This window comes from Azolla caroliniana, unplaced genomic scaffold (assembly GCF_043228905.1).
Source record: "Azolla caroliniana isolate FFs.n. ecotype wild unplaced genomic scaffold, voAzoCaro1.0.p SCAF_1, whole genome shotgun sequence".
NCBI classification, from domain to species: Eukaryota; Viridiplantae; Streptophyta; class Polypodiopsida; order Salviniales; family Salviniaceae; genus Azolla; species Azolla caroliniana.
Genome location: NW_028230436.1, coordinates 5,238,832 through 5,266,116, shown reverse-complemented (window position 1 = coordinate 5,266,116; position 27,285 = coordinate 5,238,832). Strand labels below are relative to the sequence as shown.

Genomic DNA, 27,285 nt, shown 5'->3' with positions numbered 1-27,285 from the left:
GAGCCATCTATGAACATTAATCTATTTTTTAAATCCCTACTGGATTTGTATCGTACATGGAGTTCCATTTTCTTTTGCATGATTGATCAATATAACATTAAATGGGATGCTTTTTCCATTCATTCTACCTATTTGACTAACTCAATACTTGTAACTACAACATTATTCACCCCAGCCTAACTTATTCACACCCATAAAATGTGAGATATCTGAACTTCTCTTCGAATCCCATAGTTATAACTTGTCTCTACTAGTGGTTAGTTAATTGACACGGAATTCATCCTATGGGAAAACATGGAGTAACGAGTGAAAACTGCACATTTGGTTTAGAGGTTAAGAGCCTTTCAATTTTTATATACTTCAGAAAAATTTAATGAAAACGTTTGCAATACACGATTCATTAAATGGAAGAAGTATAGGCAAGGAAAACTTCAAAATATACTATTGGGAAACATACACTACTGTAACTGGGATATCACAAATTATGTTTATATGCTCTAAATTGCCTGTTCAGCACATATCAATGACCCATACACAATAAGACATGAGTAACAAAAAGAAAATCTATCTCCAACAATTAATAAGGAAATCCTTCAGAGCCCCAAAACGTTAATCTATATTCCATACATGACAATTTTGAAATATATAGAAGAAAATGAATGCAACAAAATTGATTATCTTTACTGATTGTAGAGAAATTTTGAGCCAGTGTATCATTACTCACTACGGAACTTTTAGAATTATCTTCATACACTCATAGACGAAGTAGCTGATTGCTGCTGAAGGTAAGACCTGCAGATGAGTAAGATCTCAAGTTCTATGAGTAAAAAAATAAAACACACACATACCCATATAACATGCCTATAGAATTCATAACAAAACAGTACATGTACAAGTAGGTAAATTGCGTATAAATCACTAAGAGTAACAAAATTTTAGATAATATATTTCATATCTAAATACATTTACATAACTATCTTCACACATCACTAGATACCAAAAACACATTTACATGCATAGATATTCCACATTTACATACATATCTAACTAAAGACATTAACGTGCATGCATTTACATGTAAGTACATCCCTGAAAAGTTTCAAAACATACAATAACTGTCAATTCAGTTGGAGGCACGAGAACATGAAAGGTTTGATCTAATTTTCAAAACATGAGATACTCTTTTTTCTACTAGGGCATAGCGGGCATGAAGTGATGCAATCGTACTGAGCTAGGCCGACCTATCAGATCCGAGCATTTGCTGTTTCTATTTGGGGTGGGGGGGTGGGGGGGGGGATGATGAAGATGATATTTTAATGTCTTCCAAATGCCAGAAACATGACCTGTAAGTTACTCAGCATCCTGAAAAGTTTCAAAGTTTCAAAACATACATTAACTGACGATTCATTTGGAGGCCCGAGAACATGAAAGGTTTCATCTCATTTTCAAAACATGAGATATTCTTTTTTCTAGTAGAGCATAGGGGGCATGAATTGATGCAATCATACCGAGCTAGGCTGACCTATCAGATCCCAGCATTTGTTGTTTCTATTTGGGATGGGGGACGTGATGATGATGATGATATTTTAATGTCTTCCAAATGCCAGAAACATGATCTATGGGACCCAAAAAGAGTATTATAAGACGACCTCTTCTGTTGGTACAAAGGGTGTTTAATAGAACCAAGGACACACAGAATCAGTTTAATAGGAAAAATAGGTTAGTAGCATGTTTTATGCCCATTCTCAACACTATACTCACGCTAAGGCCAACCAAGATGAGATGCATATAAACCCCTAAAAATGTAGCTTCAGAGGATTTGGAAACAGCCCTGTGCTCCCTAGTTGGCGGGGAAGGCTTGCATACATTCCTCCAGGGTGGCTCCTAATGTAGTTACCCAGAAATATTCTGAACATTTTGATAAAAACAAAAAGGTGCTATTGAATCGTCAGAGGATGCACAGTGGAACTCTAGAAACACCTATATTCTGCCACAGATTTAGGTATCGTATCTTCAGAATCTACTGTAACTGTACAGTAACAAATGTTGGCCCATCTGAAGGAGACTACCCAGAAGTTTTATAAAACTGCTACAAAGCTATGTCCTTAGAGCTTCATTCAAACAATCAGTGTTAGGATTCATGCAACCACATATGGGATCATATACCATATCCTTAGCATTGAACTTTGGTTAAATCAATGAAGGGAACTGTTATCAGTCATGATATGGCCACTTGTCCTTTTTAAAACATGAAAGGCAAAGGCAGCAAATAAAACAAAGTAGAATAGAAACCAAAAACAAAAGAACCAATCGTTAACCTGAAGTGCGCTTGGAAGCAATCCTGAATACAAGGCACCAATGCCACCTCTTTGGAATACACATCGACAAGTTGCAAACGCTCCCATTTTTGTAGCTGCAGTTTGCATTTGCATTTGCCGTCGAATAACTTCAAATGGATAAGTTGATGTCTCTGCACATATTCCTGCTATTGCTCCATATACAAGGGTCCTTATGGGTCCTAGTTCAAGTTGTCCAAGATTTCCCGCATCTTCCTTTAGCTCAATGAGTGTCTTAGTTTTGAGGCTTTCTTCAGATAAATTATCAGTTGGTAAATTCTCTTCAATTCTACGCCGCCTTCTCTCCATCTCAATTCTCTTCCTAAGATCTTCCTGACCCTCTGGAGAATGAAGATATGTTGTCTTTAAGATGTCATATACTCCATAAAAGACTGCTCCAGAGGGAGCCATGCTTATTACTGCTGGCCATAAACCCTTATACAAAGAAAAGAATCCTTCTGTATGAACCATATGTTGAAAGCAGCTAATTACACCTCCCAAAGCCTCCCCACCTGGAGCAACCATTCTAGTTCGTATCTACAAGTTAAAGATGTGTTAGATGATCTCATTATAAGCAAACATAAACAAAACTAAAGAATGTCATAATAAATTTCTTTTCTTCGGTGACAATGTTTATAAATACCATACATAAGTTATACGTTGCCGTATGTGTTAGAGTTAAAGCTAGAAGAAGCCTAAAAGGGAAAAATAAAGAATGAGACTCAAAAATGTTACAATCATACGGTGATATCTCATTCATACAAAGAAGAAAAGGTCTTTGAGACTATAAATAAAAGGGAGAACTCCAATGTCCTCCGATATTTTATTTATTTCCTAAAATGCCCCTGGATAACCCCCAAAAGAGAGGATGGGAGGATGAATTCACTGTATAATTGTTCAAATAGTGCATACAGTTGACAGTTGCTCAAATGGTTGCGAAATTGACCATACAGTTGCTCAAATAATAGATAAAATTGTTTGGGAAAAAACAAGAATAAGAATTACACTTAGTTAGATGCTTACTGTATCCATGGGGAAACAAAGTAATGTGGCTGAAATTCCAGCAGCTGCACCAGCAATAAGTCTTTCAAAATTGCTTGCTTCTTCTTTCCCTGTAATCTCAAGCAGCCTTCTTCTATAAACATCATAACAGAAAAAGTTGACAGCTTTGAAAGGTGCCGTTCGCAACAAATTTACAACATTTCCTCTCCAGAATCCTCGTATTCCTTCATTCAATATAATCAGCTCTATAATTCGTATTACATTTTGACGAGCACCACGAACCATGTACTCCAGTTTCAGCCTTTCCAACGGAGCTACAAATGACCTACAAGGACATCGCGGTTATTCAAAAAGATGCTATGGTGTTACAACTTATCTCTCCATAGAAGCCTACTTCTTCTCATGTCCTACTCAACCTTGGAATAGTTTAGACAAAGATAATTTGGCTTTGACTCTTGAAATCTTTTATTCTCAAGGATTCATTCTATTTGTTGATATTGAAAATGTCTCTCATTCATGTATACGTAGCACCAGTGTATACTGATACAGAAATAAATTCAGCCTTGATAAACTTATATTCCAAATCAATGCCATCATCCCTCCACATTGGAGTGAGTTTCCTTGCTTTGGAAATATTTCCATCATGAACTGAGGTTCAGACAGACTATTTGGCTATCTTTAAATAGCACTGATCTCAATTTCATTATTCAGCAAACTTCAGATGTTGCTCTATTAGGAAGACTTTTACACGGCCTATTTCAGGAAGATTATTAATTTTGTATATTTCGTTCCTATAGACAAGAGAACGTTGTCACTTGTAATCTCTCGTTGGGTGCACCTGCTCCTGGTCTAAATTTCCCGTTATAACTATCTACGTTGTTGAGCTTTGTTTACATCCTTGCAATCAAATAAAGATAGCAACCTAATTTTGGTAAAATCTAATTCAGCTTCATTTTAAAAGACATTCTATAAGTTTCACATGAATGTAGCATTTGATATTATAACACAATATTTCAATTCATCTTTATCCCTCTTTTTTTCTTTTACTCGTCAGCTGCTCATACCTAGCAAGTCTGTATGCTGCTGGCAGCCTGGATACACTTATACATGCATATTTCAAGAGAGCTCTCGATCATACTTCTAACTACTAGGTCACTTTTACCTTTTGAATAAATTAATATACCTTCATTTCATCCCTATCCCCCTTTTTCTTTTCGACATGTAAGCTGCTCATACCTAGGAAGTTTGTCCTAGAGGCACTTATACATACACTTACTCACATCCTGTTGGCATTATATGTCCAACAAATAGCCTAAATTTACATGCCTAAATTTATACAAATAGCTTCAGACTTTACAATTCAGTCTTAACACAATTAACAATACCTCAATCAACTGGATACAAATAAAGGATATTGAAGCCATAGTCCAGCATTTGGTGTTGTGTTGATATTAGGAAAGCAATATCAGGCATGTGTATTTGTGTGTGGAAATAAACACATTAGGTGTCCCTCAGGACCTCATGGTACATTTGGGAACTAAGCTAAACACCATTGAACTTCCCCTACATCTCTACATATTAGATCTTGTACATGTTTCATGAATTAGACAATGGTTGTACCTCTGGAGACATGAATACCACATCAGTCTCACTCTCTCTCTCTCTCTCTCAAACTTCATTTTAAGTTTTAGACTTATTTCATGTAATATATGATGGTTGTACCTTTCGAGACATGATTACTACATCACTTTCACTCTCACTCTCACTCTCTCTCTCTCAAACTTCATTTTGAGTTTTAGGAGGAGAAAACAAACCTCGACACGATTGCAGATAAAGCACCGGCAGAAAGATGTTTTACAGTGACAAATGCTGATTCATGCATTGCAACCTTATTGACTTGTTGCTTTTCTGACTCGATGCTTGTCTTGGACTCCTCCTCATTGTGATGAAATTGAGCATCAAGCATAGTTTTCTCATTGCTTTGGCCTTCTGGAATATAAACAGATTCAGCTTGAGACAGATTCAGTTTATCGATTTGTCTTCCACCTAACCCCAGGCAACAAAATAAAGCTCGTCCATTCTGAACTTTCTGTTTTGCTTTAACACTTTTGCTCTTTACAAACATAGCTTCCAAAGAGCTAGCCAATGAAGCTAATGGTTGAAGAAGAGGGTTGTGACGAGCTTCTTCATGGATCAATTTCTTTGAAATTATCGACGAAGATGAACAAGAGTTCCCTTGCATATCTGTCTTATTATCATTAACTCTAACTTTTACGTTAGAGGAAGAGACCCATGTGAAAGAAATCAGATCCTCGTTAATATGCAATTGAGAGGTCTGAAGGTCATCCGAGTTATGGCTCCTTAGCTGTGAAATGTATGAAAAGCTGATACAAGATGAAGAAGTCTCCTTCGATGGGCTTTTAGCCCTAGACTTCCACGGAAGCTCCATCATGAAAAACCAATTTTAAGAAAACAGAAACCAATTTCTGCGAAATAAAACCTGATTTATGACAAAAATACTACTTTTTAAGATGAACCAGAAATCCCCCTAATTTCTGATAAATTTCTAACAATTATGCTATTTCCTGATATAATCCTGCGTTCTGACAAAACCCTTAATTCCTGATCAAGCCCTACTTTCTGACAAAGACCTTAATTCCTAATTTCTGACAAAACTCCTAATATCGGAGAGAATGAGGCAGCAGAAACACAAAAAACGGGAGCTAACTTGTGATACAACCCAACTCTCACAATAAAGTCCCGACTTCTGAAAAAACCTTTATTCCTGAGAGATTTAGGCACCAAAAACACAAACCCCTAGAATCTGAGCATACCCTCATTACAAACTACGATAAGGAAGCAGAAAGAGCTTCCGTAAAATAATGAACTAATGTCGTGGGGAGGGAGGGGGGTCATCCTCCTCTCACCATCATCAATAATCATCATCATCAGCACACCATAGACAGAGACATAGACATAGACATAGACATATTATATAATGTAGACATAGCCAAACAAAAATGCAAGGATGGATGGATGTATTGTTGTTCATAATCAACCCAATATGAATGAAAATGTTGGGTATGGTCTTGTTGCAGATCAGAACAGAGCAATTGGATAGATGGAGAGATGTCTCATGAGAATCATGAGCAACTTTATCCGCCCATCTCATCATCATTGGAATTTGGAATGGGATTATGGGAGTGGTGAGTGTTGCCTCCTCATGGACGCTCTCTCTCATTGATGGCAGCACCAACTTGTTATGTCCCTTCATATTCATTGGTCGTGACTGACCATATATATCCCTTCAAGTCCTACGGCCTCCTCCCAATGGCTACACCCTATCACTCGAACCCGAAGGCCTTATGTCTGTGGTCTAATAGCTTATGACTGAGGTTATCAGATGATCAGCGTAAGCACATTACCATTTAGTTCGTCTAATGTTGAGTGCCAACTCTTAATACCCATGGATTTTAGTAGTAGTGAATGTTGCAATCGCACGTGAACTTTGTGCTTTGTGAGAGAAACATGTGCAATTCCTTAAGTGATCATCACATGGAGCATTGTAGCATACCGTAATACTTTGTACTCACATCACAGTTTTAGGAAAATGTATAGTTGATTTAGTCCTCACTTGTGCCCTGACACTTCAGTTCACTCCAAAGAGACTTCAAGCTCAGTCATATGGAAAAAATGGCACAATTAGTGGACAGAGGGATGAGGTCAACTATGTATTAGTGAGTGCGCCTTTCTTGTTAACAGAATAAATAAATTTGTGGTTTGTTGACACATATATAACATAAAGTGTGAAACATGAGCGTGCACATCTCTCCAAACCAGTGATATAATGGTGCTACATTGGCATCACCAAAGTTTCAAAATAGAGATAGCTTCATCACCCAAATTTTCATATGTCCTCTAATCTATATGTTCTCAAATGTGAACGCACACACACACACAAATGAGGTTGCAAAAGTTGACAGATGATGTGTAATCAACCAAGGAAAAGTGAACAATAAACATGTGTGAAAGTGGGATTTGTACTCAAGGCATTGAGTTGTTGATTTTGAGAGAATAGAATAGGTATTTTATTGCCCATGACAAGGCCAATTTGACCTAGGAGATAGAGAGGGAACTTTTTCATGTCTACGGGAGACCAATTGGGACCTAAGGGACAAGGTTGAGCCCATGGCAAGGAACAAACTTAGTTCTCTCTATAATTAGGACTTTAATCCCATATTGTAAACCACCAAACCATGAGAGAGTTTCACTCCCCTTTTTTGTATAATACTAAGCAACACACACACTCTCTCTCTCTCTCTCTCTCTTATCATAATGGTATAGTAAATAGATAAAATTTCTTGAACAAAACAAATGATTCTTTTGAGGTCCCACACTAGTTTTTTGCTCTCTCTTTTTGGTAATATTTTGTTTTCATCGCAAACGATGACATGATATGCTTACCACGTGATAGGGCTCCCTTAAAAATTCACAAACATTTGCTAATAAGAGAGACTTTTGAAATGCATTAGCCCATTGTGTCATATGGTCATATAATAAACCACATATGACCAAAATAATGTCTAGACTCTATCTTTTAACATGCACGTACATTAAAGTATACACATGTTGATAATTGGATTTTCAAATGGATGTGGCTCAAGACAAGCACCATTCCTTCCTTTTCAATCCAACTAAGGTTTTTATTATTTTCCTAGATTCTCATTCGTCTCAAGCTTTATCATCCTTTGGGATGATTGGTTTTTTTTAAAAAGTGTCACAAGTTTAGAAACATGTGGCATAAAAAGATGGATGGGAGTCCTAACTTTTCGTATTAAATGATGATTTATTTTTCAAACCCTTTCTTTCTTGCTTCTCGAGAATATCGATTTTTTAGTCCATTACTTGCTACTATGACCTAATATATTTTATGTTTCACAAATTGGAATCCATGACATACATAGGGCTTGTTCCTAACATCATGATGCGGTCTTTAATGTTGTAAAAATGTACAAATCAAAAGATCTTGTGTGATTGACATTTTAGGATCACGCCACACATCCGTACTCCTCTAGTAATGTTTCCTCAATGATCACATACTTCATAGTATCACTTCAGAGCTCCAATAGATCTTTTACTCCCCATCTCTTAAACAATATTTGAATGTCAAGCACTCAGCTAGATGAGAGGATTTTGATTGTATTAGTTTTTGATACCTTGCATCCTATGATCCAAGCTTGTTTTTGCAATCTATGATCAAGCATATTCCTGACTTCTATAACATACTTGTATACTCTTTGCATGGTTAGTACCTCTATGGGTTGAGCACACGTTTCTAATAAGCATGATAGCACAAGGTGTTGAGAACTCCCAATATTCTACATAAGAACATTTTTTGGTTTTTCTCTAATTCATTCCATGCGCTAAGTGAGATAGAGAGAATGGGGAGGACAATTGGACTCTTAAGAAGGCTCAAGGTTATAAAACCTTTGTAACAAAGAATGACCACCTCTTGTTCTTTCTTAAGCAAATTGCTAACATCCCGATTCCTTACATAAAAGAAATAGTTAACATCCTCGTGGACCATGGTATGGAGGTCCACCTCTAAAGCTTAAGATTGTTAAATCATTTCACATTTAGTGCATACAACTATTTATCTTTACATTCCATCCTCTCCTAAGTATTTGGGTTTTACCTTGTGGCTTGGATTTTAGCATATAAATTGAAGTGTTATGCTTGGCTAATCAGTCACATCCACATAATTAGCTGCCATTATTGTCCCCACACCCATGGGAGGAATGATGTTGTTGTACACAAAAGAAAAGGTGTTACATACCTTTGAGGGAAATTACTACGAACCATCATAAATTCCAAAAGCATGCTTCTTTATTATTTGTTTTTCAAAATGACCTATTTATGATCGAGCCTCCTTTAGTATGAAGACTAAGGTTAACAATTATACCTTTTAGAAATGTGTGAAGTTATGATCAAGGTAAGACATGATAGAATTGGAAGTCTAGATTTATAATCGAGACAAGCACACATTTAGGATGATGTCATTCACAAACTTATCAATGTAGGATGGAAACAACTTCCAATCTACATCTTTATATTTTACCTTGGTGACCAATAAAACTCATATTTTACAAACATTTCAATTTAAAGCATACTAATCAATCAACGTTGGCATGACATATACATGGATTGGGATTCAACAACAAAATGGCTCCTTTCCATAACTAGAGACCTTGCATTATGTAAACAATCACTATACAAAGTGGCTCTTTGCTTGAAAAAAACTTTAGTGACAGAAGATTGAAGAGAATATGAAATTATCTAACAATGTATAAATATTGATCAGTGTCTGAGTAAAAATGTCATCTTCAAACAATAAATAATAAAAACATGAGATCAAAATAGAAGTATTACAATAGCTTCTCAATTTAGGGCTTCTCAAAACAATAGAATGCAGCCTTGATCCATTCGGCATCTACTCCAATAAATTATATTGAAGACTCCAAATAAAAACCATAGAATCTAAAACCAAGAGAACATTAAATAAACTCACAAACCCAAGAACACCACCTTCAACTTCCAATAAGTTATATACGATTTGAAAGTTTCAAAATAGTTAGGAGTGGGTAGCAATGGTTTGCACTATAGTTTATCCAATTTGGTGTTTTTTCCTGTACGAGGCGCTGGTGTGCACCCCAGAGAGCATCATCATATTGATCCTTACACTCTACATCTAATCCAGAGCTTCTTGCTTGTTGCACAAATGAATACAACGTCCCATCTCTCTCAGGATTAAAGAAAAATGCTCGAGAATCACTTGATCTTTTCAACAAGCTTTCCACACACTGTGCCAAGTCTACATGTGATCCACTGAAGAAGGTACTAGAACATAACAAAAAAGAAGAAAGAATGCTTTGATTAAGATAGATCTAAAGGAATTCCGTTCCCATTTAGATACCATTATAACAAACAGTGAATAACTTGGTTAGAAAGATCCAAAAGAATTCAATTCGTCCCATAAAACTAAACGATTGTTTGTTTTTCATTTTTACCAATCTGCGGCGACAACAATGTCAAAAGACTTGAAAAAGTGAACAGGCAACTCCTTGCCCCAGCGAAGAACACAACCACGCACTTCCGTCTTCCCAAAGCTCATAGAATTTCTGAATATGTTATGTTCCACATCTGCACCAATTAAGGGAACAAATATGTAAAATCAAGAAACTTTGTTCAAAACTTTAATTTATCTTATGAAACATTGCATCGTGAGGACTTGTGTTGAGTTCAATTCATATGTATAGTTCGGAATAGGTTAAGGGTACAATTTGTACTGCCCTGCTGTTTGTCACAACAAACAGGAATTACGCCCCCAAATTAAACCCTAACTAAGAGAAGAAATAAAACTAGAAAAAAAACAGACCGTGAGGGCCAAGAAAACACGAGTAATCATGCAACATGACAATGAAAAAAGTGGAAGATCGTCAGAACAGTATCAATTCATCAGTATAGAATTTGTTGTACTAGGGTTTAGATTCAGTAGTACTATAACCAAACGTGAAAGATCATAATGTAATTCAGTTCATAGCTATTGACTCATCATATTAAATAAGAACCAACTAACCAAAATTTCAATCAGATGAGGATACATTGAAGCACTTGTGGGTTTCCATCGGTGAGAACAACCTCTGATGCATCCGTGCAAGCGGCAATAGCTAGACCTGCCAATCCATAACCTGATCCAAGTTCTAATACCCTCTTATTCCTGTATGTTCAGAAAAGGTTTGATTAGCTCAAACCACATTGACTTGCCTAAAAATTAGAAGACCATAAAAAAAATTTATGGTTACCTGAAAATTGAAGGATTATTGATGCAAAAATGTGTCAGAACCTCCTCTGCGGGCCATAATCCTGACCAAAAAAACATGAAAGCATCCAGACAAGAAGAAAACATTAATAATGGACCTAATGTGAAGGCAATAAGCTGGTGCAAAATAAAGCAGTAATCAACTCAAAGAAAAGCAGAAATCTTTCCATAATTTAAAGAGAAAAAGATATGTGTACTAGAACATGTTTTGAGGATCAAAAGCCTTTCAAAATGTGGCTTTATTGACACCATCTAATCCCCATTCCCTAATTCAAAGTGAGGTTTAGCTTTATCCAAAAATTGAGGTTGCTGTTAAATCTAGATGTTTACAAACTAAAACTAGATAATGAAAACATAAATGCAATCTCTTTCAGCTTAAATACTAACAATCAGTTTCGTCCTTCAATGCCTTTGAAGATTTCTATATCAACCCCATTCCATGCATGCCACCTAGTGAAAAATAGTAGAAAACAAATAGTGCTCGATTATTTTTCACAATGAGTTAGTAATTTATCTTCTAGAGATAAACTCTACAAAGCATACCATTCTCATCATCATGCCTGTCTTCTGTATGAGGGTGGGCGTGCTTTGTTATATCAGCAAAGAGAGCATAAAAGAAAAATATATTAATGTCCTATGAGATGAATCATGATTACACTTATGGGAAGCACAACACATTTATCAATGAAACTCACTAAAGAATAGGTGCTATGACAATTTACGCAAACAACTTGTTCCCCGGTGAAGATGAATAATAAGCACAAAACTGTGATGGCAGAGGAAAACTTTGCCAGTGGACACTAGGGAAATTACAGCAATGAAGAAACCATGCAATTTCAACATCATGATGAGCAGTATAGCAATATAATAGAGGCATTAAATATCTTCTATATCCATTTATCAAGATATCCAGGTATGCCAACTTGCAAAATGTGATAGTACATATGCAGTTGCAATCTGATTCAGAAGAATCTGGTAAAATTATTTGTTCAGTTAGACCTAGAATAGATTTGATGTCCTTTAACCTCTACCATTTATGAAGTAAAAAAACACAAGTTTCAATAACTGTGATAAATTCTAAAATTGAGAGATGCTTACCTACAAGCCCTGTCATATCAATTCCATGCTTGGTTGAGAAAGTTAGATCAGATAACTGAGCTTCATCTTCCTTCCGTTGGCTAAAAGATTAAACAATCATGTGTTGACTGAGAAAATTCCAACATATTATAATGAATGCTAAATATGAATAATCTAAACATGAAGCCAACGTTTGATAGAAAGATTTAATAAAACGAATTCCATGAATGGTCATCCGGAGTATTGATTAAGTGAGACTTCATCCTATCCCTGACTCTCTTCACCACAGTATATTCCCACTTTCAGTGCAGTGCTTAGGAGTTGAATCACACTTCTTAGAAGTTCCCTTTGGGAATGCTGAAACATTCTTTTACTTTCCTGGGTTTAGATTCAAGGATTTTAGGATTTTAAAGGTAAAAGAACCTTTGAAGTCCATAGACTGATTATGCTATTTTATATCATATGCCGTTTCCATGATTTGTTTGGATTCTATTGATTCCTGGACTATTATATTTTGAATCATGAAACCTTTCCACGCCTTCAAATCTATTGATTGATGTTAATTATCATGTTTTAATTAGTTTGTATTTCCATGATTCCCCATAGCATTGCACTTGCAACAAATACACATTTTGGTGTATTAAAGGAAAGAAATGTAATGCAATACTACTATTTGCAAAAAGGTAAAAATTAAATTATGTATGGTCTTCATTATTTGCTTTGCAGAGAGTCAAAATGTCAGATTACAGCTATATTAGCAATATGACTACTAGAATCTGCTAAAGGCCAAAATTACCTATGAGACCAAAGTTACAACCATCAACTGATACATTATATAAACATCAGATATAAAAGTAAAGAACGTAGTAATACCTGCTCTAAACTATTAACTAATAAATTCTAAGCTGATAAAAACCCTAAAGTTAATTGATAAACCACAAAATCTAAAGCCATCAAACCTTAACACAAGAACATTAAATAAAGTCATTATCCCTAGATACTGAACCTAAATCCGGTGACAATCCTCAAATGTTACATAATACAGTGCCAGATAAGGCTGAAGAAAACAGCAGTAGCAGTAAAACTTACAGTAACACAAGCTCAATTCTTGGATTTGAAGGCAGAGTATACTTGAAAAAGACATTATTTCCTTTTTGTTCTTTTCCAGTCCATCCCTCATCTCCTCTTATTTCTGCATTAGAATTTACTTTCTCAAACATAATCAATCCAAAATTACCGTGAGGCCGCCTTGAAACCTTTACAAGCTCATCTTTCATTGGACCACCTGATTCACACCAAGATTTGTTTACACATTATCTCAAACATATTAGAAAAAATTACATACAACAAACCTAAAGATTTGCATGTGTATAAAAACCCCGCAATCCTAATCCCTCAAAGAAATTATACCAATGGACACAATATATAGATACATAGATATACATATGCACACACACACACACACACACATACGTATGTTTCATGCATAGATATAGCCACGCATATATCTGAATCTTGATCCTGATTCTTAGAAGAAGTCAGACCATGTAAAGATACATACAAACGTATATAAATGCTTGGATGGAATCTCCAAGGTAGGCGTCAGTACCTTTCAATTAGCTGAGATACACACATTTATACATAAACACAAATTACATACATTAATACGCATACACATCCATTCTTACATGCATACCCATATACATATGTACATCTATCCATACATTCATGCATACATATAGTAAACTACAAATTGTACGGAGAAGGAGAGAGCAAGAGAAAAAAAAAAACAGGATTTTGCAGAAGAGATATCCAACCTCTCGAGAGCAAGTGATGTCGAAGTAAGCTCCACCTCAGAGACGCTTCCGATGGAGGTGCCATGTTGTATAGATAGACTGTAGCGAGGGAAGGTTATTTTAGTTAGCTCCAGGAAACCAAACACAGGAAGAGAGGTTTTTCAAGATCCCAAGACCCCTCTGTCTCTCCCTTATTCTTGAAAGAACCAACAACATGACCAAAGGAGATTTAACACTTACCTTGATTCCGTTTTGATCTCGGCTAAGAGAGAGAGAGAGAGAGAGAGAGAGAGAGAGAGAGAGCATCATATGATTCATTTAGGTTTGAGCTTTACATGATATGTATATTTGTGGACAAGTTAAGTGGAGATGATATGTATATTGTCGTACTTAATAATTATGCTATTGTAGTTAGGGCACTACCTCCATGTCTTCTTACTTAAATTAAGTGTAAGTAAGTAAACATCTATTCCATGCTTATCATTATGTGGTTTTGGATTACAATTTGGGATTGGTTTTCAAGTTTATACATCTTGTAGATGTTACAAAAAATACCAAATTTATGCTAAAAAACAATCATTGAATTGCTAGTAATGTTGGGTCCCCTTTGACAAATATATCCTTGTTTGGTCATTATGTCTTTGTGGAAGCCATTGCAATGCATAAATCAAACAATGCTATGATTAAACACTTTTGTTTTCCATAAGAGACATAGAAACAATTACGTGAACAATATAGAATAGGAACAATTTTAAAATGTGGCATTTGAAAGTACAATTTGCAGAAATGTGCTCAAGGACAAATATTATTCAATGAGAAGAAAAGTAAAAGGCAAGCTATATTCACTATTGATGTGACCATGAACCACAATATTTAAATCTCAACTCACTAGGCTCATGTTCTCCCCAAGTAATATTTCTAATCTTGACCTTGAAACTCTTTCCAACATTTGCTTTCTTTCATGTTAACATTGGTATTATGAACCACAAAAGATGAAGACTTCAATACGTCATCTGTCCAACAAATCACACTATATCATGAGTGGCGTTTGTTTTTGGCAAATACCTGACAAAATTAATCATCAAAATATTTAGGCCTTTACATTCTTCATTCACTCTTTTCAGTTGAATGGATGGTTGATGATCTGAACTTCTGCCAAATTTGGGATTGAAAGTTAGCATTGCTTTTGTAATGCAACTTGACTCACCAGTTTCCTTGCATCTTGTTTGTATCATCACAAAGTATACATTACTTTTGCTTATTATGATGCAACTTCTCATCTCACATTCAATTTACCTTGCATCCCATTTTGCCTTCACAAAGGATACATTACTTTCCATTCTTGTGGCAACAATCATGTTTCAAAGTTCACATCACCAACTTCAGATACACAATTATTACAATGGCATGCATGTAAAATACATAAACCGTGTTATATACATAATCCATAAGAAACAAAACAATCTGATTGATCATGAATGTCAAACAATTCTTGCTACACACATAAAACCAGTATATCCGGAGTATATCATAGTAGAAGAGACTAAGCTGGCTGTTAAGGGAACGAAGGGCAATATCACTTTCTCTTATTAGTGAGTGACAACATTTGCATTATTTTTTTCTTACAATCACAAGGTGGGAATATGCTTACATACATGATAGGGTTGGAACGGTTGGAACTTACAGTTATGTGCTTTTAATATGTAACACCAATCTTCGCACATGCAATTCTTCATGGATGTACAGAATTATGATACACTCACCTAAAGAGTGGGCATTGTATTGTATTTCGATGTATGAACACTGGTGTGATAATGGATTGCCAAATTACCTTTAGTACAAATCCAAATTTAAGAGACTCGAGATGTGTATGGATGCATCACCAAATTTAAGATTTCATTTTACTCCTGAGCTATACACAGTATCGGAGCACATAATTTCCTGGTTGCAGATATATATGGATTTAGAACCAATGGAAGCTCTTCAATAATATCATTTAACTTTGTATGCACTCCAAAGGTGGCCGCATCCCATGTTCTGCTGGAATCCTAAATCGCTGCAAAATCTCGATTGGGCTGCAAAAAATTAAAATCATGCATATTTGTGAGAATGGGTGCCAATAACAGAACCAAAATTATAAAGAAAACACATTGTCTTGGTTTATTATGTTCACAAGTAGCCTGAGAGGAATGTAATCGGAACTGATTCTGATACCATTACATTATAAAAACATAAATCATGTACACAATTACATTTGAACAGAAAATATGTTAGCAAAAATATATATATATATATATACAATTCTGATGTTAGAGAACACTAGAACTCTATTTTTTCAGGAACTTACGTAACCATATTACATATATTTGACATTGAGATGTAATCTAAACACTTCACATGATTCCACAAATACACAATAAACAGGGGGACGATAGTGTCACTCTAAAAAAGAGCATGCTTCAGAACTCAGATACTTAAACCTATATGCTACTCATTGGTATCATGGATTTCTTAACTATATCTAGGTAGACATTTGATATCATCAACAATGAATTTATCCACACAAAGCAGACCAAAATAGAAAAAACAGGAAACCGTCAGCATTTGAATCAAGCCAATGTTTATATAATGAGCACGAGGATGTCAATGCCCATTATAACCTTCGGTCAGACCATACATACTCTCAAAGGGCATACTCATACAGAAACTTGAGGCTATATATTGATGTTAGCAAATATATACGGAAACCAAGAATCCCAGGCTAGTTGTACAGGAACTTGAGACTGAAATCGTCTCAAATGTAGATTATTATGGTACCAATCCACACAAAGCCCCTAAGTTTTTGAGGGTTCATATGCCAAACAGCTGAAATCCATTTCAGGCTTCTCAACAACTTCAGTCAGTCTCTAAGGAAAACAGCACTTCACATATATTGAGAAGTTAAACATTGGCAAAAATCTGCCAAATTTTCTGATATGTTTTTCTCAGAATGTGAAATACAATCACAGAGATTCAGGCTACTAGAATCTATCCAGCAACATAAATATACTTGCCAACTACCAGAAAAACATTTACTGGATGTTTCAAATGCAAACTTAGGATTCTGAACAAAATATGTTCGCAAAAATCCCATCAAAAAAATAAGTCCTTTATTAAAAATTTCTCTAATACTTGCTTCTAATTAGACAGAAAATACAGCAAAACTTTAAATATTGCCAGGCTGGAGCAGTATTCTTCTAAAAACAAATAAAGCTATAATATCAAAAACAGATGTCCTCTATATTAAACACTGTACTTAATATATCTACTTCTAATACAAAAGCGATGCTGCAAAGCTTCAAATATAACTAGGCGGTAGACAGTATTTTTAGCATTTTTCTTCAAAAACAAATCAATAAATTTTTTACATCAATAAATAAAGCTTTTCTAATCACTGAGGGCATCACAATATAAGAATTGGTTATGAGATCAATCAAAATTCAATAAAAATGGATTAGGTATATATTAGAGAAACTCTTGATTAATGCTTAGATAAATACTAAACCAGTTATAAAGAAATAAATCTAGCTGCTAGTTTTTACTTTTTCTTATTTTTAATATTCTAGATACTGTTCTCTAATTAGTAATGATTTAAACTACTTACAAGCCAATCTCTCTTGGGCGACGCATTTTTTTCTGATTTTCACCCATAATTTGCAAATAATCTGAAATTTCTGGTCCAGACACACCCCCTGAAACAAGAGAAGGCTCTTGGGCACAAGGTGTCCACATCTGTATGAAGAGAAAAGCATTGATCATATGCTAAAGTTATAAAGTTCAATGGAGCATAAACACTTACATAAAAGACACAGTGCATTCATACAATTCACTTACTTTGATTGTATTATCTATGCCACTTGTGGCAACAGCTGAGTCAAATGGATGACATTGTATACAGTTGATCACTGCAAGTAGAACAGAGGTATATAATAACAAAGTCTACAGCCAATCAAATTAAATGACTACTACCAGCTAAATTCTTTTGGATTATACCATTTTCATCTCCTTTAAGAAGCTTCATCAACCTTCCAGTTCTTTTATGCCAAATAAACCATCTTCCATCATCGCTCCCACTTGCAACATAGTCACCTGAGATATAGTTCCTCTAGGCATGAGTGCAAGCATACAAAGCCATTGCAAATGAATGTAGTGAAATATGGCAATTTGTCTGGAACTTCAAATGACATTTATTTAGCAGGCTGTGTTGTAAAATATCATGGAAGACTCACTAATAGTACATCCTTCAATCTGATGCATTGCTAGTCCTTTGTCCCTAAAAGTATGGATTCAAGTTTAAATTCCTGTCAATCTACACTAAAATTACCTTTCTCTCCTAGAAAGTTTGCTTGTTTTATATCTGTACCAACATTGCAATGCCCAACATATCTCTGTCGCATGTCCAATGCTAGTTCTGGCAGCTGAAATTTCATATGAAATCCTATGTAAGAAAATATATCTGAATCTTCATAAATGTCTCAATAATCCAAGACATTACAAAAGAACCTCTAAAGGTTCACTGTTGCTTGCTGTTCCAGACCCAGACGGTTGTATCTTTGTGCTTCTCTCTCTGTTATTGTTGACCCTTCGCCTTAATCTTAGATTCAAACTTGATCCTTGCCGTGGACCCATCTCTCCCTCTCTTTCATCTTCACCTCCAACCAGCACCTCAATCTCCATTTCCATTTCCATGTCATCATCAAAATCAGAACCTTCTCTTTCTGAGCGCCTGCTTTCAGGAGATAAGTCACCCTGGTCTCCCTCTGACCTAGTTATAAGGTCACTTAACGACTGCATTTTTGATGTACCTTGTCCCTCTGCATCCTTCCTATCTATATTACCATTTATCCTTGCTTCCTCAGCTGATTACATAAAGAGGATGTACTTTAGATTGAGAAAAAAATTAGCTATCATCTTTAATGCTCAGAATAAATTACCAAAGTTAATACCTGCATCCAGCTTAGCTCTCAAAGAAATTACATTCTCGACAAGTTTTCTATTTGAGGGATCAAGGTACTGAGCTCTGATTGCATAGTCTAGAGCCTCCATATGTTTTCCAAGCTTCATTGTTCATGTGCAATTAAATAAATTTAATTAATTCTAGGATACATTCAAAAAGAAGAGGAACGAAATATAGATGAGCCTTACATGTGACAATGCTTCAGCCATAATACTATGTGCCTCAGCTGACAATGGATCTAAAGCACGGGCTTTGTTGCAATCTCTTACGGCCATATGCACATCATTCTTCCATAGCCTCTGTCATATCACTGTGCATATTAATACTCACCCATCCATAACTACGTAAGCAATATCCTTACCCACCTTTAAGAAAGCCTCTGCACGTATACATAGAAAAGCTAACTGAAGATTGGAATCAATAATTGAATCACCAATGTCCAGTACTTCACATGCTATTTCTATTGCATAATGGTAGTTCTGATCTTCCCTCAATGCTTTCCTTGCTTCATCCAACAATTCCTGGCACTCAGAAAACTAGCATAGCCAGGAATTTAGATTGATACAAATCAAATTGAATAAGCTACAGTGCAAAGATATAGAACCCTGGCTCCAAGCATTTACACATAAGAAAGGACGAAATAAATCATGTAGAAACCTGAGGAGACCCATGTCTGCCTGTCATTATTTTGGTTGGTGCACTTTGAATCCCATTCACAATGGGTTCTAAAACAATTCGTTTCGGCAAATCACTTGGGACATACATTACAGTATCGTCTTTCCCTGCAGTATTTAAAAGGTTAGGAATTTGTTATAATTCCTTTCAGAAATGAATACAAAGGTGTAACGAGGAAGATACCAAAATTCACATCCATAAGGTACACATGCTCGCCACTGTAGCTTAAGAGCGCCTCAGAACCATTGGGACTAAAAGTCACGTGTGTCAAATGCAAACTTGGGGGATTCTGTGCAAAATATTCTTATCAATATAGAAAAACTGAGTGATTGAAAATAAATAGGCTCAGTAGAGAAACATTAGCTATGTTTATCTTCATAAGAACAGCTATTTCACAGATAGTAAGCCTCCAAACCATATATAAGAGGATAATTCTGAGAAACAAAACTAAGAGGAACATTCTGCTAATTAATAAACAAATTTGCACAAAAAAGTGAACTGGCAACATGGACCATCAATTATGTTCATCTTGCACCAAAATCAACATCCATCATCTGAATGAAATTCCAATATTTAAGCAGTCTTCTACCAATAATGCTGAAAGGTTTAACATCTGATGCGGATTTAAATCTAACATGTGATGATAAAACTTCAAAATTTTCACAATCGAATGCATCTCATTGCTTTGTACCTTTAAATGCTAAATTAAACTGTTTATTCATGAAACTGAAGTATTTGAGTTATTTGAATGCTTATATTACAAATTATTCAGTGAAGGTGAAAAGAAATCTGTAGCACATCCTCACATAACATATTGAAGCAACCAGCACAACACTGATGTTGTCATGCTGACTGCTGCAAAATGACAACCAGAACTACATTGGACGAAATGTTTTTGCTTGAAGGCAGAATGTCAAATTTCATATGCAATGCAGACATCATATAGATGAAGTTCAGCCACTTGGTAAAAATTATCATTAAAACTATTCACTTATGACGACCGCAGTACCCATTCTAATGCAACTGAAATGTTTATACTTCAAGGGGATCATCGTTGCAAAGTTCTATGCTTACATATTCTGATAGATGGGCTGGGCAAAGGTAGCACACACATGGTGAGGCTTTCCTTTGAGTTCTCGATGATGATGGGGGTGGCAGCATTCGACGATCATAGAGACGAGCAAATGCATCACTGAACATAGTCAAATCAAATAGTTTACACGGTCAAAATCTGTATTAAGAAGTTAGATTTTTCATTTGAAATCAAGTCATATACCTTCCACCAACTAGAAGCTGGTGTGGTCTCGCTCTATTGATTGCACACGTTTTTAAAGCGAGAGAATGACTTGGAGGATCTGACAGAGATTGTTTGGCACCAGAACGCAAATCAAGCTGTCATATTTACGACAAGTTAAACAATCTTGTCATCTACACTTTCATCGAGTAAATCAGAATTAATGATTAACATACAAGTACATTCCGGCAGTCATGATCAGTTGTTCCAGTCCCATTTTGAGGGCATGTAATGTCTTCCCTTAAATCATATTGTCTCAATGTTCCATCTTCGCTTGCACTCCATACAATATGGGGATTCCCCTCTTCCACCTGAAATTCAAGTGTCATAAGATTACGTTATGCCACTGAAGAAGCCAAAATGAGCTTGAGAAAACTAGAACCAGAAGCTAAAAGGCTTTGAGGGCAATGTGATGTGTGACCAACCTTTGTTGTCACTCTCAATTCTGTGGAGCTCTACCAGAAAGAATCCCAACTCTCTCCGGTCTTTGTTTCCCATTAGCTTTATGAGGATGGGGGCTAGTCTTGGCAGAATGGGTGTATCTTGTCTCTGATGTCTTGATAGGTTGAACATCTACACGTGTAATGTGCTGTCTCTGACTCATCATGGCAAAAGATGCACAAGCAGAATAAACTGGCATGTGCTCTTAGTGAAGGTATTTAGCCATTTTCCCAAGTTGACGTGATGATGTACAACAGTGCAAGGGGTCTATGCCCTAATACCTAGATTGTTCTACAACACCATCAGTCCAATCATGAAAAGATTGCTTCATTGATTTGTTGAGGATAAAAACCTTCTTTCAGGCTTTTGTGATAAGAAAATACTTGGATACTTTCCTATCATGTGTAATCTTCCTCTCAGTTCTCACACTGTGCACCCCAAACACTGGTAGCTAGTTAAGAGTTTGATTTTCTTCCAATAAGCTATCCACTTCTGTGATGCTCTCACTTTAATATATCTGTTTACCTCCCATTTTCTACAACTTTTATAATGGAAATTTTCTGAAATATGCTTTTAGTACTTATTCAAAGGTATGAAAAAGGTACTTAATAATTTCATACTCTTAGCTTTAGTAGTACAAATATGAAGAGGTTATTCAACAATTAAGTGCATTAAGGACAAATTAATGCTTGGGTCAGGATATGATAAGTGATGTACAAAGAGATTAATGAAAATTTTAGGGCACGATAGGCAGATTGAATAGAGATTTATCAAGGAATTAAGGTAGGATAAGAGGATTAGGCAAAACCTAATGAGCAGGCTAAGATAGAATAAGTGGGTTAAGATGAGATTAATGGTTAAAATACTTGAATGATAAGGTTTATGATAATAATGTTTGTATTTTTATTTATATAGAAATTCATTATCGCTTAGGTACTTATTTAGAGTTTCAAAAAAATGGTATTAGTTCTTTCTGAGCTCTTGTGAGGTCCTTTAGAATAGTATTAGAAGACCCTTCCTCAGAAATGAGAGCTTCATATACCTGATTAAACTTTAAAGAATATTTCTGATTTTCCCATTTTGAAACTTTTTCCCTGTTAGAATGTGTTATAACTTTGCTTCGCACTTTGGACAGGCAGATATGATATTTTCAAAGAGGAAAGAAAGGAGATTACATTACTAGAGGCCAAATATAACCTATGGGACATAGTGATACATACAATATCCATTACACTCCACATAGTGAGCAGACATCAAAATCAAAATTTGCAATAGCCAACGACATTAAACTCAGAACCACCAAATCAGAAGTCAACCATGCTTTGGTTGTTATTATATATAGAGGAACTCAAAACATGTTCATTAAGGAAATCACCAAAGTTCAATTCATTCGGTTGCATTTTTCCTAGATATAAGGCCTTTGACCAACCCTCTTTCTGTCCATTGCAAAATGATGTGTATGGTGCACAAACAGGACTTTGACTAGAGATAAGAGTACTATCATTTGAGGCCACATATGACTTAGTTTAAATAGATTCTCATAAGGAATATATTTTTTCATAAGACAAGTGTAATCCCACATGAAAAGGGCTCTCGACCATACCTATTGAAGTGGAAAGGCTCACTTCCTTTTCACTTAATAGAATAGAGGAACTAAACATACAGAAAAACTATTCTTTCACATTATACTAAAAATATCATACACTATTTTTTCCTAGATAAAGAAAAAGTGGCTTAGAAGGGAACAGCATACCCACCGCCAATTTCTTTACTCTCCTTGTATGACACTGGAAATGCAATGGTGAATTTCCCCGGTTAGAGCGGCTAAGCCTGTGTATACGGACCTAAACAACAAAAAATTAAATCAACATGTGGGCTTATATGAGATTATTCCAAAATAATCTTATTATATGCAAGTTATCTCTCAGTTTAGAGTAGCACACTTTAATGTAGATTACATTGCCACAAAGACGTTTATACCTCTGAATCTCCTGCACCTGAGGCAACCATGTCATTGCAGGTTTCAGGTATGAACTTCACACAAAAAATGTTTGCAGAATGTCCTGAATCAATGCTGTGTATCAACTTCCTACTTGAATAATCCCATACATTCACCTGCATGTATCACGAATACCATGGGTTGGATAGGCTTGTATTACAGAACACAGGACGAATGAAGTCAAGGAAGTCATACCTTTGTATCGTCTGACCCTGAGAGTAACAGCGATCCTTCCGAATTCCAAGCTAAAGCATTAACACACCCTTGATGGCCCTGGAATGTAGCAAAATGCATAATGTGGAATGCTGGCATTCAAGGAATATTTTCTACTCAACAATAATCATGCAAGAGTTTCATAATAACAATGTCAATTATGTGTGATCTAAAATAAACCAGCAAAACATGTGTGCATACGATTCCAAACACTACATCAACCAGCAAAGTATTTACTTCAAAATATTAATGCACACAGGCCAAAAGATTTTGCAATACAAACATAATCCCAACACACGAGAATATAAATACAATACTAATCTACATAAGCAAAGATTACTACTTCATCTCCATTCTAATGCTGACATTCACTTTTCTTTTTTCACTTCTATCCAACATGCTATTCTAGCTCTAAAATGATCATCAAAATCACATATTTTTTTACGAAGAGTTGTTACGTTTGTTCTTCTGTAGCGAAGTCATTTTAAAACTGCTTTATTTTGGTTTAGTTTTCATTTTTTATTTTCGTATTTATCTTTTTTATTTTGTTTTTGTTTTTTGTTTTTTTATTCTTATCTTCTTCTTTTTTTAATTTACTTTACTCACTCCTCCAGAACAGTTATCATGCGTGTTCTGGTTCCAGGGATCAGCTTTACAATTAATGGAAATAAACTCAGCAGTTTAATCCTATTTCACCAACTAAATCCTGTGCATAGAACTTCCATGGGCGAGCATATTAGAACAGAAAGAATCGGCTATGATCCCACAGATTTGGGTACACTAAAATTACTTCTCTATTAGGTATAAAACTGAATTTAGCGTTCTACATCAAGAAAAAGGCTTTCTTAAAAACTACTCGAACAACTATAACATAATTTCATGGTTTAATTGGTGACTTACCGCCCTCCCGACTTTCCAGTTCAATAACATGAAGAGTGATAAACAAAAACAAATGCCACAAAACTACACCAATCTAGTTCTTGAAAAGAAAGACATCCATGAAATATCAATTGTCTCATTACAATATTGTAGGAATACAAAAAATCACGAGAAAAAGGACAACGAAATCACATAAATATAATTCATGAGAGCACAACCGTGGAGTATCAATGCTCACGTAACTATTCTAGGTCGATGAAGTCATTAAAATCACTGGAAAAAAACTATCTGCAGCACAAGGAGTGTTTGATAAACAAAAGGGCAAAGCAGCACTAATCTAGCCTAATTTATGAAACAAACAAGAATTAAAACATTGACCTCTCAGAACTTCACTAATTGAGGAATACAAAAAATATCAATGATCTCATTACAATATTGTAGGAATACAAAAAATCATCACAATCACGAGAGAAAAAAGACAGTGAAAGCACATAAATATAATTCATGAGAGCACAACCGTGGAGTATCAATGCTCACGTAACTATTCTAGGTCGATGAAGTCATTAAAATCAATGGAAAAAAACTATCTGCAGCACAAGGAGTGATTGACAAACAAAAGGGCAAAGCAGCACTAATCTAGCCTAATTTATGAAACAAACAAGAATTAGATAGTCGACCTCTCAGAACTTCACTATTTGAGGTTTACAAAGTCAACATAATCACAAGAGAAACATAATAGATAACAAAAACAAATGCTGATCACTAAAAGAATCTCTCCTAATTCATGAAAAGGACAGTAATGCGAACATCAATTTCCTCGTTTACCTCCATCAAGGTGTCTAACGCAAGGCGTTGAACCATAGAAGAATGCATCTGCAAAGCTCGCATTATTCTGTGATTGCTCGAAGCCTGAAAAAACGAAATTTTCCTCTTAAAACCGCAAAAACTCTCCTCTTTACCGAAACTTGGATACGGGAGAAATGGTAAGAATGTGAATAGAATTCGTCTCCCTGCCTCATAAGAGAAACTTAAGTAAGAATAGCTAGATGGATAGATGATCCATAAATATGATTATATAATGTCGTATCCAAATGGTCTGAATATAGTATGCTTTATTTCTTATAACTTGCTTATAGATACTATTGACAGTAAACTATTAATAGTTAGTTAACTGGTTAAGCATATGGAAACAAAGAACTTCAGAGAACTTATTTATTGCATCCACAATTGATTCACTAATTGCTTTAGAGCTATGATTCCTTAAGTAGGGTTTAGCATGATTATGAAGTCCTTACATAGTTTGCTATTATCAAATTGCTTCTCTAACACCTGAGGTTATTGAATTAGGATCTAGCAGAATTATGGACTCTCTAATTGTATAAGACATATGGTACTCACTACTGATTGCGTATTTTTTAAAGTTAACATGAATCAATTTTGTCTCTTCTGCCTGATCATTTATAAGCGAAGAGTGAAAAAAATCATCTTTTTTGCGTCTTCTTCAAATAGAACGGAAGCTTTAAAGAGAAACGTGAAAAAACACATATCCTTCTGTCACATCTAGTAACAGCATAATTTTTGTTTTTCTGCCATATCCAGAAACCCAGAAACGGCAGAAATGTAACGTATGTGTGAATAAGTTGTTTCCTTCTGCGTAACTTCAGAAACGGCAAGTCTAAGAAAAAAAATCGAAATTTTGCGTCATCTGCTTCTCCGAACCAAGAAAATGTCTGCGTCTCTTTAATCCCTAAAATCTTCTCTCCTGTGTAGTTCCCGAGTTGAGAAGCCAGGGAAAATTAAGAAGATAAAAAGGAGTTGGCTAACCTCTACTTGAACGGTGAAGCATTGGCTATCGAGCAATTCTTTGATGTTTCCATCAGTGGATCGCATGGACTTTGTCCTCCGATGTGGAGACGACATGGCGTCGCGGAGAGATGAGCGGAGAAAACGCAGGAGGAGGAGGAGAAGAAGAAGAAGAAGAAGAAGAAACGCTGAGGGGGAGCATCAAACGTTTCGACGGGAGCCAATCGACCGACTGATTGATCGATCGATCGAAGAAGAAGAAGAAGAAGAAGAAGAAGAAGAACTGAGCTCTGCCGTCTTCATAGAGGCAGTGAGAAGAAGATATTTTTTTTCTATTTTCGTAATTTATTTTGATATGTTACTTTTTTTTTTTAGTTTTGGCTCGTTCAGTTAAAAAATTACTCCTCGTTTTGCTTTACAGTGCCCGGGAAATATCCCTACACGTAACACAACACTTAAAGATGTAATCTCTTGGTTGGTCTTATAGGCCATTTTGGCCTCTTTAAAGAGTTTGATAGAGTATATCCTTCTTTCTCTCTCTCTTTAATCGTAATACGCTTCTACCCCTTGTGCTCGGGAAATCTCTCTCTCTCTCTCTCTCTCTGAGGCGGCAGTGACGACAATGACGGCAAATCTTAGTATGAAAATAATATAAACTCTACTTATATGGAACAAACACAAACTGTTTTCATCCCATTGATATCGAAACCATTGAAAGTGGAAGCAACTGCTTTGGTATAGGCCCCCATCTCTCTCTCTCTCTCTCTCTCTCTCTTATTCATAATACTCTACTATGCCATGGGTTCCAACACCAATTTTCTTATCTCTCTATTACTTCATACACATCTCTTTTTTTACTAGATGCCACTATTGAATGTAGGGGGTAAAACTCATC

At 35.6% G+C, this 27,285-nt stretch overlaps 3 protein-coding genes across 6 annotated transcripts; all 3 read right to left on the bottom strand.

Annotated features, from left to right (window-relative positions):
• Positions 1-549: 549 nt before the first annotated feature.
• On the bottom strand, positions 550-6,260 carry LOC147868566 (Mitochondrial substrate carrier family protein). Its single transcript, XM_087320874.1, has 4 exons — positions 5,153-6,260; positions 3,360-3,663; positions 2,319-2,873; positions 550-792 (listed from the first exon to the last, which is right to left on the bottom strand). The coding sequence occupies exons 1-4, from the start codon at positions 5,788-5,790 to the stop codon at positions 724-726; spliced, it is 1,566 nt and encodes a 521-aa protein (XP_087177000.1). The 5' UTR covers positions 5,791-6,260; the 3' UTR covers positions 550-723.
• Positions 6,261-9,665: 3,405 nt separating this feature from the next.
• Positions 9,666-14,331, bottom strand: LOC147868565 (S-adenosyl-L-methionine-dependent methyltransferases superfamily protein). The gene is made up of 7 exons (XM_087320863.1): positions 14,112-14,331; positions 13,384-13,579; positions 12,316-12,395; positions 11,201-11,261; positions 11,000-11,115; positions 10,406-10,538; positions 9,666-10,235 (listed from the first exon to the last, which is right to left on the bottom strand). Exons 1-7 carry the CDS (start codon positions 14,173-14,175, stop codon positions 9,941-9,943), a joined length of 945 nt encoding a protein of 314 aa, XP_087176989.1. The 5' UTR covers positions 14,176-14,331; the 3' UTR covers positions 9,666-9,940.
• Positions 14,332-15,659: 1,328 nt separating this feature from the next.
• On the bottom strand, positions 15,660-26,653 carry ASG2 (transducin family protein / WD-40 repeat family protein). Of its 4 annotated transcripts, none has more exons than XM_087320833.1 (19): positions 26,412-26,653; positions 25,413-25,496; positions 23,691-23,768; positions 23,477-23,611; positions 23,254-23,340; positions 21,232-21,366; positions 21,038-21,153; positions 20,836-20,953; positions 19,945-20,050; positions 19,744-19,868; positions 19,452-19,622; positions 19,275-19,385; positions 19,076-19,187; positions 18,633-18,988; positions 18,454-18,547; positions 18,123-18,218; positions 17,964-18,034; positions 17,734-17,861; positions 15,660-16,165 (listed from the first exon to the last, which is right to left on the bottom strand). In XM_087320833.1, exons 1-19 carry the CDS (start codon positions 26,505-26,507, stop codon positions 16,087-16,089), a joined length of 2,298 nt encoding a protein of 765 aa, XP_087176959.1. In that variant the 5' UTR covers positions 26,508-26,653; the 3' UTR covers positions 15,660-16,086. The 4 variants fall into 4 exon arrangements, with proteins under 4 accessions (XP_087176959.1, XP_087176952.1, XP_087176968.1 ...); XM_087320826.1 differs by having other exon boundaries at positions 25,413-25,597; positions 26,412-26,582; XM_087320842.1 differs by lacking the exon at positions 25,413-25,496.
• Between the last annotated feature and the right edge of the window lie 632 nt (positions 26,654-27,285).

What these genes read in the sequence shown, in the direction of transcription:
- ASG2 (XM_087320826.1), bottom strand. Translation starts at nt 26,433, where the DNA reads ATGCTTCACCGTTCAAGTAGAG. An exon ending in CAGGTGCAGGAGATTCAGAG is followed by an intron (nt 23,341 to 23,476) that starts GTATAAACGTCT and finishes TTTGTTGTTTAG; the next exon opens with GTCCGTATACACAGGCTTAG. An exon ending in AAACTTTCTAGGAGAGAAAG is followed by an intron (nt 18,219 to 18,453) that starts GTAATTTTAGTG and finishes ACTATATCTCAG; the next exon opens with GTGACTATGTTGCAAGTGGG.
- LOC147868565 (XM_087320863.1), bottom strand. Translation starts at nt 14,175, where the DNA reads ATGGCACCTCCATCGGAAGCGTCTCTGAGGTGGAGCTTACTTCGACAT. An exon ending in ACATCACTTGCTCTCGAGAG is followed by an intron (nt 13,580 to 14,111) that starts GTTGGATATCTC and finishes GGTGTGAATCAG; the next exon opens with GTGGTCCAATGAAAGATGAG. An exon ending in AGAATTGAGCTTGTGTTACT is followed by an intron (nt 12,396 to 13,383) that starts GTAAGTTTTACT and finishes TTAATCTTTTAG; the next exon opens with CCAACGGAAGGAAGATGAAG.
- LOC147868566 (XM_087320874.1), bottom strand. Translation starts at nt 5,790, where the DNA reads ATGATGGAGCTTCCGTGGAAGTCTAGGGCTAAAAGCCCATCGAAGGAG. An exon ending in TTATCTGCAATCGTGTCGAG is followed by an intron (nt 3,664 to 5,152) that starts GTTTGTTTTCTC and finishes ATGTCCTTGTAG; the next exon opens with GTCATTTGTAGCTCCGTTGG. An exon ending in TTTGTTTCCCCATGGATACA is followed by an intron (nt 2,874 to 3,359) that starts GTAAGCATCTAA and finishes TTTAACTTGTAG; the next exon opens with ATACGAACTAGAATGGTTGC.